Here is a 15,955-nt window from a genome sequence, read left to right as displayed (position 1 = left end):
GTATGCAGGGTTTTGAGCTTATGTAGTTGTCTTTTTGCTTTGCCTTGTTTTTGCAGTGGTTCTAATGGTTTAGGTTACAAGAGTTACTACATTGGAAAAGATCTTTGGCTGAAAATAAAAAATCCTATGCATCTCAACCAACCTCTGTTAATCAAGATAGGCGCGTCCGAAGACAATCATGAAAAATGAAATCCACGATCTTTGCACCCTCCTTTCCAAATGCTATGCTCTCGATTCATACTGTAACATATGATACTTTCGTTTTGTTCCTTGTAGTCTCCCCATCTTTTAGATTGTAATTTTCGACAAATATGACTTACCTCCCATTTGACTCACGACTACCGTCATCTTTTCTTCCATATCTATGCAATTCATGTCTTATTCTCTCTCAAATCCATGTCATCTTCTCACATGCTTCAGTCAGATATCAAGATTTTCCTACAACTTTTTGGAAAACCCACCCCTTTGTTTCAATCAATTTCACCACTGATGGATTGACTCACTCTGCCGTCTTATACTATTGATCACATTATCTCCTTCCTGGCAACACGATGACAAGAAGTTTGAACACGCATTACAACTATAGATTTCAACATCCGAGTGGCTCTAAGACTCTACTGTGGCCTTAATGTCGTTGGAAGTGTGGTCTTCGAAGATCAAGGAAAACCAAGATTTATTGGCTGGGTTCGAAATATAATTGACCAACATACTTGTTCCACTGTAAGAAGACTTCAAATTAATATTCCACTTAACGCAGTGCATCAACAATCCATCGACTCATGGATCAAATTTGTCCTGATCAAGAAAATTTGCGCTGTTAAATTTTTCCCGCAAATGGAATCATATAAATCTTGGAGACATTTTTTCTACTTGCTATCAGTATAGGGTCTAAAATTTTCCCTCACAATGAACAAAATAGTCACTAATGTGTTTGCTAAGCTGCAAGTCATCACAATGAAAAGAACAGTAGCTAATGTGTTTGCAAACTTGCAAGTCACACGGCTTCAGAATGTATAAGGACGAGGACCTTTCCTTTTGAACCGAAAGGGAAATGTCCACCTCCACATTCTGAAGCTATATGACTTGCAAGTTAGCAAACACATAGCGGCTTTATAGTTCATTGCAACGAGCCAATCTTGAACCTTGAACCGATAACAAGTAGAAAAATGTCTCCAAAATTCACCTGATTCCACTTGCAAGAAAAATTTAACAACAGAAATCTTCTTGATCAGGTGAATTAGATCCACAAGCCGATGGATTGTTGGTGCGTGAAAAATTAATTTGAAATCTTTCTTAAAGTGAAATCAGTACGTCGATCAATTGTATTTGAACCGGCCAACAAATCTTATCTTTTCTTGACCTTCGAAGGTGTCACGGTAGAATCTCATAGCCACTCGGATGTCGAAACTTAAAAGTCGTAATCCGTGTACAAACTTGCCGTCATCGCGTTGCCAAGACACTTGACACTTGACGCACGGCATCGTGGAATGGTAGGAAGGAAAGAATATGGTCAACAGTACAAGACGACAGAGTAAGCCAATCCGGCACGGTGAATTGAAAGATAGGCTTTGATTTTGAAAGAGATGATAGAGCTTCCTGAACTGGATAAAGCTTTGAATGAAAAGGTTGCCTCCGTCGGTTTTTCTGAGACGTGTGGCTGATTGTTTGTTTGAGTGTAGTCGTCTTTTCCCTTACTCTTGTATTTAGAGTGCTCCACCACAAACCCTAGTCTTCATCGTCCCCATCAAAATCTGTCTGTGTCACCAAGGATCAATTGCGTTGGTTGCTCCTCCATTCAATGGAGAGGAAGCAATTGCGATATTATTACTAAGTAAACTTCTTAATTAACTCCAAACCGCTCCTTAATACAACATTATTTTTAAATAAACAAAAGCATAGTTGTACGTTGGTAGAAGCTTAAAATACGACGACCAGAAACTACACGAGAAACACACTCTTATCAACACTCACTCACTTCTTCTAGGTATTTACTGGCTCCTCATGTATGCCTTGCATCCAACGCCACATAAAAACTTCACTTCTTCGAGGAGGAAACGGATACAGATTTAGAAATTCAAGATGACCACGCAGCGCCCTATCAGGACAAAACTTCTACTTTGTGGCTGCAAGAACTGCTGGCCCTTCCACCTGAAAATTTCACCCCGTCAAGTTGACGAAAAATGTGGTCCAAAAAATGTTTACAATCACGAATGCCTGACCCTAGTCACTGGCTTCATGAGATCTTGTAAATGATTCTCAAAATCAACAGACAATCTTCATATTCAAACATCACTTTTTCGTTTTGCTCGGAATATAATTTCCTTAAAAAGGAAGCTTTAGCATCTCAATTCCAAGAGCCTTAATCAGGAATTGTTTTACACAATCAGCTAACGCTGCAAAGACTAAGCAGATGATGTGAAACTTTCTCCAACTAAGGCTCTTTGTGTTGAGATGCTACTGCAATCCTGTTTGGATACAAAGATAGTTCTTGCATCGTATGATCTAACTCTTCAGAGAGCCTACTTATCATTAACGACATAATAATACACATCGCGTCAATCAAAATAGATCTTATTCCTATCCCACTAGAATGACCCCACAGAAGGAATAATCCGGCCGCAACCCAAATGCTAAATAGCATCAACTGGTGTTAATAAAACTACAGTCAGTTCTCTTACTAAAGCAAAATTAGGCACTTCATGTTTACCTTAAATGTTGCACCCCAGATTTCTTCATCAGTAGCAGGCACAGCTGTGATCTTGTTTTTAGGATTCTCATAGCTTCTCAGTCCTCCAACAGACGTGGAGTAGAAACATCCTGTACAAATTAATAACACCATTGTTAACAAAGAACAGAGATTTGTTTTCAAAACTCATACATCATGTTGCAATTTGTCAAATTATTGGTGGAGCCAAAAAAATCAAGGAATTAGGTGAGCTGATGCTCCCACTAAAAAACTTTTACGCACCTTGAGGGAAAGAAGCAAGTGACTTGCCACAAGCACCCTTGAGCAGTTCTGCATCATCACCAAAGGCCACATATCCATCAGCAGTAATTCCCCATGAGAGCGGAATCTTGCCAAATTGGTCCTGTCACAATTACACACCAAACCCAATTGTTAGATGCCAATCAAAGCTATTAGCTTTACCAAGGTATATTATTCTTTGCTTGGTGTGGAAGGAATCGAAGGTGACTTACAGACGCCACGAACACAGTTGAGGTGGACTTGTCAAATACTATGAAAGCAAAATTTCCACTGAGGTGGCCAACGACATGGTTTGGCGGGTAAGGAGCCCGATCACGAAGGGCCTTGTAAGCCTCGATCACCAAAATCACTTCATTTGCCGACTTGGCAAGTCCGTATTGCTGCCTCAAACTTCCCAAGTTGTCAAGTGCTCCCTCAAACAAGCAGAATATCTCATCCTTCACTGCAAATGACCTGCAATTTCCCCATTTTCCGCAGTTAGATTACATTCAATACAAGTGACCTCGGATTATGCATAATCCGAAACGCATAGCGGACTATGAATTATTATGTACAAAGTAGTCTTGCATATAATCAGGATAAATCCCAGTATTAGTATAGCACTCATCACGCGACCATGATAAGACCACCAAGTCCATGTACAACTTGCCAATTTGGTCCCAACTCCCCACCTGCGGATACAACTCTAATTGTCTATGATCAATTATTTGTGACTTGATGATGAAAGACTTCACAATTATCACAATTAATAATTGAATCGTAAACAAACAAGGGAAAGTCACCAACTTGATCGATCAACTAACACCTAACAAAAAACATGGATCTCCTATATTCTTCTCTCACCGATTCACGACGCGGCAAGCATCTATTACACAAGTAATTTACTTTCTGAATCATGAAAATATTGAATCGATGACTTCATTTAATTTATATTCGGTAGCGAGAGAGAATCTCTCCTTCTCTGCGTCATCCTCCTCCTCACCTACTTCCACTACAATTCTTTGGAGACTTTGGGATTGATTCGGAGGAACAAATAATTTGAAAAGGTATTTTAAGGACAATAAGTAAATAAATAAATAAAATTTTGTCTGGAAAACGAATCTGGTACGACAGTTTAAATATTTATCGCAACTAACGAAGATGAAATCATTTATCAAAAATAATATTATTGTTGTGAAATTGGGAAATTATTCAATTCAGGATCCTGACACGTGGAAGGATCAACTGTGTGGTCGTCCATTGAAACAATCTAGTCACCAAAATCTTAACTCTGGATAACGGCCCATGGCGGTCATGCGAGACCCACACCGCACTAACCGCCAAAACTCTATTTGCCGATCCCGAAGCTCCGAGAAAACCAGATCATCAATCAGATCAAGAAATCATCACGACTTCACAATCATGATCATCATAGAGTCTCGTCTCCAACCGTGATCAACAAATCAACCACACAGAGTATAAAATTAAAATTACAATAAATCACGAGAAAAAAAAAAACCCTTAATTAATTAAAAAGTGAGTATTTTGGACAATTTTACTCGATTTGATTAATTACGAATCCGGCGTGGTTTCACTGATCTCAGTTCTAAGAGTAAAAGAAACGACATGCCGTGTGTTCGTCTCACCTCGGCTGCAAAGGAGACTCGTTGCTGTGACTGTAGGCCAGCTGAGCGTCGTCGCCGACTTGTACGGAGACGGCGGCCCCATTGGTCTGGACGAAGCGGTTGACCAGCGACGTCGCCGTGATTTTCGGCGACGGAGTTCGGCTGCCGGCGGCTACCAGCTCGTCCGGCGGCGACACGATCGCGCTGCTGAAAACTCCCAACATGTTTGATCTTAACTCAGAAACGGAAACAGAAATGAACAGAAATGAACAAAATCGACCAAAATCTAATCTTTTCTTTTAGTTATGTTGGAGTTGAGAGAGAGCTCGGAAATGGGATCGTTAGCAATGGAGGGGCAGGGTTCCTTATATAGGAAGAGGGCGAGGGTATTCCCGTCATTTGACTAGCTATGATTGTGATTAATTTTTCTGTTGTAATGGCTAAAATTCAAAATTTTCCACCAAAAGTTCGGCAGAAAATCGGATAAAATCTATTGATTATATTTCAACATGAGCAAATTTATTAATGACATTTAACTTAAAATATTTAAAAAAAAAATTATGCTTAAAATACCACTATCTGAAAGTTTGATGTCCAAAATTAATTTCATATAGGATTGTAAAATAAAGAATCCATAATTTTACAAAAAGAAGAAAAACATTAATATTACAAATTTCTTGCCCAACAAATGGTACCAATTTGTAATTTAGATTTTATTTTAGTGTTCTATGAGTTTATATTTAGAAAGACAAAAAAAAAAAAAAAAAAAAAAAAAGAATAATTATACACTTGTTACATTTTTATATCATATTCACCTCTTTATCCACATTTATTAAAGTAATACAAATATGTATAAAAAAATAAAACGTGTTTTGCTCATTACCTTCCTTATTACTAGTGAATGAATTTAAATCTTGAAATAAGTAGTGTTATACTTATCATCTATACATACCATGTATTTAGTAGAGGTAGGATCTACCAACATATGTAGATCTACTAATATATGGGGGTCTCATCTTGATCGGAGATATGATACAATTGATGGTTCAAATAGATAGTAAGAATAACATTTTTATTTTGAAATTTGTATATATTCACTAGATAGATCTCAAAATTTAAATTGCATGATAGTAATAAATAGGGTAAATTACATTTTACCCTCTCAGGTTTGGGATCGATTTCAATTCCTTACAACATCTTTAAAACATTTCAATTTCATAGATTTACTTATTATTTTATTTCAATTTCATATATCCTTCAGAAAATCCATTAATTAAACCGTTAAGTGATGACGTGACAAATATGAGATCTACATTTGTGCTGACATGGCTACCAAATTTGTGCCACATGACAAAAAAAAAATTTATGCATTTAAAATATTAAAACATTTATCCTATTTATAAACAAAAAAAACAAACCAATCAAACCCATAAACCTTTCCCCCCGACCCACTCCCTCTCCTTCGCCCACCCCACCGCCACCTCCCCCGCAACCCCCTATCCCACCTTCTCCCTCTCCTCCATTCTCTTCACCTCCCCTCTTTCTCCCTAGAGACCCACCAACCCATCCATCCTCGTTCGTCTGTCACTTTCCTTCCCCCACCAACCCAGAAACCATCCTCATTTGTCGGAGTTCGATGTTGAACAAGAACAAGAGGAAGAGACAATGCAATCGAGGAACTCGTAGAAGCACCAATTGTCTTAGTCTTCTTCCTCTCCGGCTCTATTCATCATTTACTGAGCTTTCCCATTTGGGTAATGAAAATACCTGAGAAATTTCACTGACGCCGATCGAATCAGACCCGGGTGCTGATGTGACAGCCACGTCAGCTCTTAATGGATCAATAAATGAAAAATGTAACTGATATATTATATTAAAATAAAATAGTACTTGAGGTATGAAAGTGAAATTTTTTAAAGATGTTGTATGAGGTTGCAATAAACTTCAAGCCTGAGGTGGTAAAGCGTAATTACCCTAATATATAAAGTGGTGAACATCACCATCACTTGAGGTTAACGGACACAAGCATTCTCATATTTTAATGGGTAAGAGTAGCATTTTCTTTTTTACAAGGACTTATATCTAAAGATTCCTATTTTATGAAATTTCACTCTTTTTTTGGCCTTTTCCGCATTTTCGAATGAAAAATGCATTGAAGGGCGACGAGGCATGTGGTGGGTGGGACCCATTGAGATCGATGATTCCCTAGCCTACATTGTGGGACCCCTGGACAAGCCACTCATGAGTACATGTCGAGCAACTAGGCCAATTAGTATGAATCAGTGAGGTGGGAATCATCAGGTACTGAAGTGTCTGGGTGTTCTTAGTTTTCGAGCACATATGATTTTGTGCCAGTCGGACATCTTTTAGGTTTTTGGATTTGCTGCGAAATCACGGGAGTTGTTTCCGTTGGAAACTAACTAGGACGTGAGTTTTTGGTAATGTCAAAAATATGATTTTCTTCAACAATGTCTTATCTGTTTAAACCAACTCACCAGAAGAAAGGGGAAAAAAAAAAAAAAAAAAATTTCTTACCAACAAAACTAAAAACAAGATTTGTTATTTGGTAAATGTTAGAAATTTGATCTCTTTCAACAACAATTTTTTTTTATTGGTGTTAGAAATTCGAAGTAGGTTTAGTTACTTGCCATTTACTCAATATTGTTTTTGGTATTTCTAGTTGAGAAATGCTTAGATGATTCTTGTGGATGCAAATTTTCGTATTCTTCTTCTTGGACAAAATTGCACCTACAAAACAATTAACACCTTAGGTCAAGGCCAAGAGCCTCACGCGCTCATGATGAATAGGGGGGCTTTGGCCGAAAAACCTCCAATGTGTTAGAATTTTGAAGGAAAAGTGTTTGGAGAATTTAGAGAATTTTGCAAGAGAATTCAACCTCGGTTTTTGGAGAAAATGGGGTGGTATTTTTAGGGCTATGGCCGGCCTTATTAGGAGAATGGGGACCGGCCATATGTGGTATTTTTGGTGTTAATTTCAATCAATTATGACACACCCCGACCGAGATCAGGGCATGCTGACCGTCATGTGAAAGTGACGTAACTATGTGCACAGTGCGGAAGCTAATAAATAATAATAAAAGTACGAATAAATAAAACCAGCTTTACACAAAGAAGAACATACATGTGCAATCGTAAGTGTGAAAATAAAGTTCAGAACACGAAGACCTAATGCAATCCGGGAGAAACAACACTACAAAAACACACCCAAAGGTGGTCATACACTGGTGATAATCTGTCAGATATGCTGAGGAAATCCTCTGGGGAGCCACCAAAAATGCTAGCCAACTAGAACCTGGAGGGGCGCAAAACAGAAAGTGTGAGTGGGCAAAAACAAAGCTTTTCAAACACCATTTTTATAAACAAAGTTCTAACCCCTCGCCGTAAAACCTATATACTTCCCAGAAAACATAATATACATATATATAAATCATGCTCGGAAATATGCCATGCCAAATGCCTTGATGTAAAATGCAAGTACTCAGGTAATGCCAAACAATGCCATGTAATATGTCAGCCGGAGTCACCTAACGTGACTAGTACGGCTGAATCTAGAGCTCAAATCTCCATCTCACTAACTATACCTGCACACGAGTCGAAACCACCTAAAGTGGTCTGTACGACAGGACTGTGCACCTAACTTGGATCCAAGATGAGCGTGTGGTGCGGGAGGTGAACATAACGTGAAGGATTATGCCCAACTCTGGGCGGAAGCACTAACACTGGGGGTGCAGGTTATGAGCTCTCTATGCATCTCGAATCACTACTGAACATGAATATAACCATAACTTACCTGACACTTACCTGTGCGTCCGCCGCACCAACATACAAATATATATGCTACTAATAATGCATAAACAAACGGCAAACATAATGCATGACATATAAACGTATAAATGTTCAATTCATTTTCTGGGAAAAGCATAAGTATATAGGTATATATGGAAAACCAAAAGCCCACTCACTGGTATGTAGAAGGGTCATAACCCCCTTGCCTCGAGTGACCGCGCTCGTCCTCGGGATAGGTCTCATCTATATACGAAACAACTGTAAAAACGTTAATTTTAAAGCACATAACCAACATCATGAAAACTTCTCATACAATGCTCAAATGGGGTGTATGAATATACCAACGTGATCTACTCAACCTCAGGAACATCCCCATATTTTTAGAAAATTTTTCTGACGCCGCACGCACCCCCACACGCCGGCCATGCGCAGGCACGTGCCTGGCACACTAAAGGCGTCAGTTAACGCCGTCAGGAATATTCCGTTAACGCCGTTAGGAATATTCCGTCCAAACTGACGGAATATTCCGTCATCTTCTCCGATGAAGCTCCGGCGCCTTCGCTGGCGCCGGAAAACCAGGAAAACTTTAAAACCTTGTATCTTCTTCGTTTTTCAACCAAATTTCACAAAATTGGTACCAAAATGAAGCTTCCAACAAGAAGAACAAATCCATACCACTTTCAAGCACTAAAACCCACAGAATCTCACCGGGAAAACACCACCAACTTCGGCCAAGCTTGTAACTCACGATCCCGACGTCCAAAACCTTCAAATGAACCACCCCGAGCCTCCTAAGGACCTCACCAAGCTTTCTACAAGCTTGAAATTCCCAAAAACACAAGAATTAACATGTGCATGAACAGTGACCAAATCGGGGTATCCCGAGTTCGACATGAAAACGAAGGTATCCTTACCTGAAATGGGTATGGTTGAACTCCTACGGACCTCACGAGCACGAATATGTAATTTGTTTCCTCGATCTGTGAAGGTTTGGATGGTTTTGGTTGTGTCCGTACATGAGGGGATAGAAATGGGAAAGAGAGAGAAAGGGACAGGATACGGGACAGGGAAAGGGGTGAGGGGATGTGGGAAGGTGTGTGTGGTCCAGAACCAGCCAAACAAAACCCAAAACAACCACACAACGAAACCAACATGCTAGGGGCAAAATCGTCATTTCACCCCTACGGTTTCAAAAATCCGGAACGGGCTGTCACAAATTAGCTAATGAATAAATTAATTGGGTAATAAATCAATTAATTAGCTAATTAATATAATTTGAAATGAATGATTTGGGGGTTACCTTGTGGAGAAGATTTGATGAGGATGAATGAAATAGGTTTTGAATAATTACCTATTTTGAGCACTTTTGACCTTTATTGAGTCATGATTGTCCACTGCTCGCACGTAGGAGTTCCGGTATTCATTGAGGGTAATTTATCCTTTTCATCCTAGAATCCGCATGTCGCCTCCATATTTTTTTCAATTATTTTTGGCTCCACAACTTTTTGTCACTCTACAATTTAACGTCAAATTTTGTATAAATATTATAAAATATTGTACGAAAAACATAAAATGACTGAGAAAGTCATACCTTTGAAAGAGTCATTTTAGCATTTCTCTTTTCTAGTTACAAACTTACAGTTACAACATTAAATTGAATGGCCACCAAAAGCACTTTTCTCTTTTTGTATTCAATTCCTATTCCTAAGTTTTGTATTCAATTCCTATTCCTAGGTTTGAGGTTTTGGTTGCAAAGATTCTTAAACAGGTTTCATCCGTTAACTACTTTGCTCATCATTTCTATGAGGTTTTATTTTTATTTCTTTTACTTGAATGATAAATTCTAATTTTTCTATGTGATTTATATATCAATTGGACCCTCGTAATAATATTCTTTATTGGAAATAAACTTCCAGATAATCTTTCATCACCGGATTTATCTCTCTATTTTTTTTTAATCACCAAAGTTATTACATGCGAAAAATGAAGAGAAAGATGAAAACAGATATACACCATGTTGCATGTGAGTGAGTTTTTCCCCTTCATTGGCATGCACTCGGCAATTGACATGCGCTTCGCCCTTCAAGTTCAATGTATGCAAGTCATTGTCGATTTCCACGGGGAGGAAGCTGGCCACAAACATTGGAGTATGATGTGTTCCCTTTTATGATGGGGAAAGCACAATCATACAATTTAAATCTCACATAAATTTAATTTCCTTGTCTTTTAGAGAAAAAAAAAATAGCAATGAAAAACATTAGCAAAAGAGTTGGGAGTAACAATTCTCAACAACAAAATTTGTAATATTAAGTTACATCATGAAGTCATATTCTGAAGGATTTTATTCTAATACAAGCAGTATCGCATCGAGCTTTTGATATATGCGTCCTATCACGTGTAGAAGAAGAAAAACAATCGCTCTAGCGAATGTAGCTATGGCCCCATATGATCAAATATTGTATTAAAACAATAATCAACTCCAATTAACATACTAGTTGTTTTCAAATATTATATCAAATTATGGTTTTCCTTTTGTAAAAAGATTTCCTGAGTGGTGATCATCAACTTGGTTTATTTGTTCTACCACTTATGATCAGCTCATATATTCGGAATAAGAACTAAAAATAGACGGGTCCAAACTTCTTTCTATTTTATTTTTTTTCGGATCGATAGACTGGTCCAAGCTTCTAAGTTCCAAAAAACCATGGGTGCCCCTGGTACAGTTTCATAATTCTGTTGGCATGCAAGTTCAATAAAATATATAATTAATCAACCAAATAAACGTACTCAATACAAAATGGTGCAAATATATATCACTCCCACATATTTTATACTGATGGGGCATGAAATAGTGTTTAGATTATTCTTGTTAATGAGGATTATTATTCTGATGAGGTTGATTAAACTTTTGTAATCTATAATTTACTTTTCAAGTAGTGCTTCTCCTGCTCCTCTGTCTAACAAATCAAAATAATCATATTGCTAGGTTGTTTATTTAAGAATATAACGTGAGTTTTGCGCCATCTTAGAGAAAGAGGAATTTAAATATAATAATATAGATAACATAAGAAAATATAATACAAAGACTAAGGTTTTATTTCGTGTCTAGGATTAGTTTGGACCTAACTAGTTATAATGTACGTAGAAAGAAGAAATAAGTGTGAAGTCCGAAATTGGGTCTAAGTTGAAAGTAGACGATGAATTAATAACTTATATGACTAATTCATCTTTTCAATTTGGACAAAGTTTAAAAGATGACATCCATTCATAATCAAGGGAATTTTTCAATTCAATGTAATCATGGACACCAAACAGGACGTAAATAATGGGATTTCTTTTTAATTTTAAGCAAAACATGATTTATTGTGAAATAAACTTGTGGGACTTGGTTACGAAGTTGTTGGTTGGGAAGATACATGGTGAATATATGGGATGAGAAGAATGTCTGTTTTGCGGTCCAACGTATAGTTGATGTGCATCTATGGGGATGAGAAGATTACTGCCTTACGGTATTGAATGTCTTAAAGTGTCATTGTATGATTTATTCTTTTCAACAGTTAAGTCTTAGTATTCAAATCTTATCGTTAATTTTTTGAAATATTCAATTCTGTTTGTAAAAAAATATTGCATGTTTCGAGTGATAAAATGATAATAACCAAGTCACTGCTCCAGCCCCTCTCACTTCTTTTTTTTTTTTTAATTTAATTGGTTTCGATTGAAATGATCAAAATTATTAGACTATAAATATAGGGCAATTAGCTGAAATAATCAATTTTTGATATTTGGTTTTAGTCTTTTAGAAGTGATCATTTTCATCATATCGTCATTGTCTTATTGTTGCATGGTCGTTATGTCATAATTGTACCATTGATATATATGATTAATATGTCGTTATTAAAAACTGACAATTTCTACCATCAATTTTAAAAAACTGATCATTCTAACTAATTATTTGAAAATATAACTCAGCAGTCAGCACAGAGTAGGAAGAGAAGAAGAGAGAGTATAAAACTGTGGCCCCAAAAAATATAGAAAGAAAATACTAATAAGGTAACGCGTTAAGATTAAATGTGGATAAGTCTCAAAGACCTGTCCGTAAAGCCCATGGTTTAGCCCACAGTTTATCCCACCAAACCTGATTAATTTCCTCTACTGTATTTTTATTAGATTCTTCTGGGACGGCTATTAGACGATTAGTTGGGAATTTTCATTTTTTATGCGCTTTTAAATACAAAGACTAATTGTTAAGAGTTGTGGATACACAAACTTGAAAGTCAACGTAAAGAGTGACGAAGGTCGCAATAGAGTGCATTGTTGCTCACTATCATAAATTATGGTGTATGCTCATCATACACCTCATCATTTGACACATATCCTTTCATTTAATCATTGTTTTTTTTTTTTTTCAAAATTAGAAAAGGAACATTTAATATTAAAATTAACCATATTTAGTTGAAAGAACACGTATTAGAAGATAAAATGTATGATGAACATACATTATAATTAAGATGGTGAACAAAAATACTTCCTATCGCAATAATGCTCCGGTTAAGAGTAGACGAGCGAAGCAAAAGAAGGCAATTAAAAAAAATCAATGAAACAACAAACTGAGAAGCTAAAATGTCAGTATTTTTTTCATAGATTTTTCATGTGATTATTCATTTGCCAAAGAGACTTCATGTGATATTACTTCAGCGCAGTCCATCAGGGCCGGTCCAATATTTTAGGAGCCTGTGCAAGATTTGAATGGGTCCAACTTTTTAGGGCAATGTGTCCGCTTTTTTATTAGTGAATCGCGATTCGTTAAATTAGAGTAATTAAGAGTAAAGTAAATTATTGTTTTATTTCTGAACTAACAATTCAGTTTGAATTAATTTTGAGTTATCTTTATAATAAAAGAAAATTAATGAAAATAATTTAAAATTTTTAAGTTTTAACAATAAAGATAAAATAAAAGGTAAAATGAATAGTAGAATTGACTTTTTAGTATAAAAATGTGATTTTTTGTTAAAATGAATAGTACTGCGGGCTTTTCGTTAAAACTCATTGATAACAAATTAAAAATCTAAATTTACCCCATGCTATTAAATTCCGTCCAATTTGCTATTAACATATCATCATGTCAACAACATGCACCAACAAAAGTATATTATAAGAAATTAAACAATATATAATTAAAAAGAAGAACAAAAAAATCTACCTCATTATTCATCCCCTAAAAGGCACCAGGATAATTTGCACCCCCACGCATGCCAAATATGAGAGACGAGACCCTTAATAACACAACTGGAAAACAAAAACAAAATTAACAAAGATGAAGGCGTGGGGAATTCGAACCCACTCAAAAATGAAATAAAAAAACAACGCTTGATAACTCTGCTCAACGCAACTTTGTTCAATATTCCCACGCTTCATCGAGATGTACTTCTTCCACAAAAGGTTATTAAAAATGCGACTCGGCCTGTGCAGTTGCACACCCCGCACACTCTCGGGGTCGGCTCTGCAGTCTTTTGATCTATATGGGGGCGTTTGTTTGCCCTCACTAAGTTGGACTGGATTGGACTGGACTAGCTATTAGTCCAATACTGTGTTTGTTCCATGTTGGGACTAACATTAATGAGACTAAAGAGGACTAGCATGGACAAAACCCTTCACTAAGAGGTCTTAGCGAGACCCCCCAATAACCATGGGACTAGCTAAGACTATCCTCTCTTTCTCGTCCTCGTCATGCTCAATGACCACTTCCGACATACTCCTCGTCATCTCCAGTCACCTAGATCAATCATTAACTTTCCGACTCTCTTTCAGATCCATTTCACAACCAACTTTCATATAAAATATACCAAATTGAAGCTGGGAGTGACAAGATTACGATTTTACTTGAATCGAGGCTAAAATGTGGTCGAATGTGTCCGGAAAATGGCCTCGACGTCTCGGCCTGTTTGGGCTTCTTCAAATCCATGACAGATTCGAGCATTCAAAGCTAAGATCTCGGTCCAGGGATGGTGATGAATTTTTTGGCGGTGCTAACTTCATCCAATTTAACGAGGGTTGGCCAGAAAACACATCGGGAAACCTGCAACTCGTCGGGAAAATTGAAGCCATAAGGTTCCGTTCGAACAACGCATAGCTAGAGAGGGAGGGAGGACAGAGAAATAGAGACTGGAATCAATAAGAAGTTTGACCAGGAATGAGAAAGAGACATGAATTGAGAGGTCTAAAAGGAAAAAAAGAGGAAGAGGGTGGGATGATGAGAGAAGAGGAAAATAGTGGGATGGAAATGGTAGGAAAAGATGGAGAAAAAGATAAGATCATAATAAAATATTAATAATTTATATATTAAATAATATAATATTAGAATTTGTTATTATCCAGCTTCTTAGTCCAATACTGCACCAAACGCTTCACTAAGTTAATCCAATTTAGTCTAGTCTAAGCCAGTCCAGCTTAGTCTTTGAAGCTAATCCAGTCCGAGATAGTCCGGCGCAACAAACGCCCCCTATAAGTTTGATAGGAATGTGACAAGACTAATTTATCGAAACAATAAATTTAATTTAACGAAACAATAAATTAAACTAATATAGTTTTCAAGAATTTTTATCAATAATAACCAAAATTTATCACCTAATTTCATAAAATGTCATATTTTATAAAATCTTTCAAATATGACATAAAACTTACTTAAATAGACCTAAATACCTTCAAAATTAAAACCAAATAAAAATTAGTGGCAAAACTCTCACCCCACAACTATATATACGAGCATTGCTGAACTTCCCACTCATTTTCATGTTTAAAAATTTAAAACTTTTTGCACATGGATTAATATTTTTAGCCCCATTGTTGAGAGCAGCATTTTCGCACACCCTCAGTCCAGTGTTTAGTTTTGATTGGTTTGTGAGATCCGGTACAATTTTGAACTTGCTAATAGGGGTTATAGATTAATTAGATTTGCGGGGAAGAGAAGCACCAATTTAATTGGAATGATCCTTTTGTGAAAACTGTTATGGTTTTAAATCACTGTCATCCAACAAATTTAAGCAAAATTCATAAGCATAGTCGGATTGAAATTTGGTTTAAATGAGTTAGAATCCTCAACTAATACCATGTCTGCTAAAATGATTGTATAAATAATATTTTGTCGTGACGATATTGTATCAACCGTAACGATTGAGTTTTAGACATGAGCAATAAATTTTCAAGTTGGTACTCAATTAGTCGACAATTGGACAATACCTGCAATTGCTCCACAACGTTTACCAACTGTCCTCGCGGTTTTGCACTTTGAACAACATGTAGAAGAGATCTATTCAAGTGCTTTGGCTTTTCTGTGTAAATGAGCTTTGGGATTTTGAGGGTATTTAGGTCTATCCACATGAGTTTTTTGCTATATTTGAATTTTTTTTTTATAAAATGTGACATTTATGAAATAAGGTGTCAAATTTTGGTTATTATTGATAAATATTCAGTTTTCAAATGTCTTCATCAGCTCATGCTTAAAAAGAGTAAGGAGTTGTTTCTTTAAGTTCTCGGAAAGGTTTAAAAACAGGAAATTTTA

The 15,955-nt window shown here is 36.6% G+C and overlaps 1 protein-coding gene across 1 annotated transcript; it reads right to left on the bottom strand.

Annotated features, from left to right (window-relative positions):
* Positions 1-1,799: 1,799 nt before the first annotated feature.
* LOC137730703 (stem-specific protein TSJT1-like) lies at positions 1,800-4,935 on the bottom strand. Its single transcript, XM_068469663.1, has 5 exons — positions 4,612-4,935; positions 3,199-3,439; positions 2,969-3,089; positions 2,708-2,817; positions 1,800-2,148 (listed from the first exon to the last, which is right to left on the bottom strand). Exons 1-5 carry the CDS (start codon positions 4,812-4,814, stop codon positions 2,113-2,115), a joined length of 711 nt encoding a protein of 236 aa, XP_068325764.1. The 5' UTR covers positions 4,815-4,935; the 3' UTR covers positions 1,800-2,112.
* Between the last annotated feature and the right edge of the window lie 11,020 nt (positions 4,936-15,955).

This window comes from Pyrus communis, chromosome 4 (assembly GCF_963583255.1).
Source record: "Pyrus communis chromosome 4, drPyrComm1.1, whole genome shotgun sequence".
Taxonomy (NCBI): domain Eukaryota; kingdom Viridiplantae; phylum Streptophyta; class Magnoliopsida; order Rosales; family Rosaceae; genus Pyrus; species Pyrus communis.
Note: the sequence above shows the minus strand (reverse complement) of the source record. Positions and strands in the feature narration are given on the sequence as shown.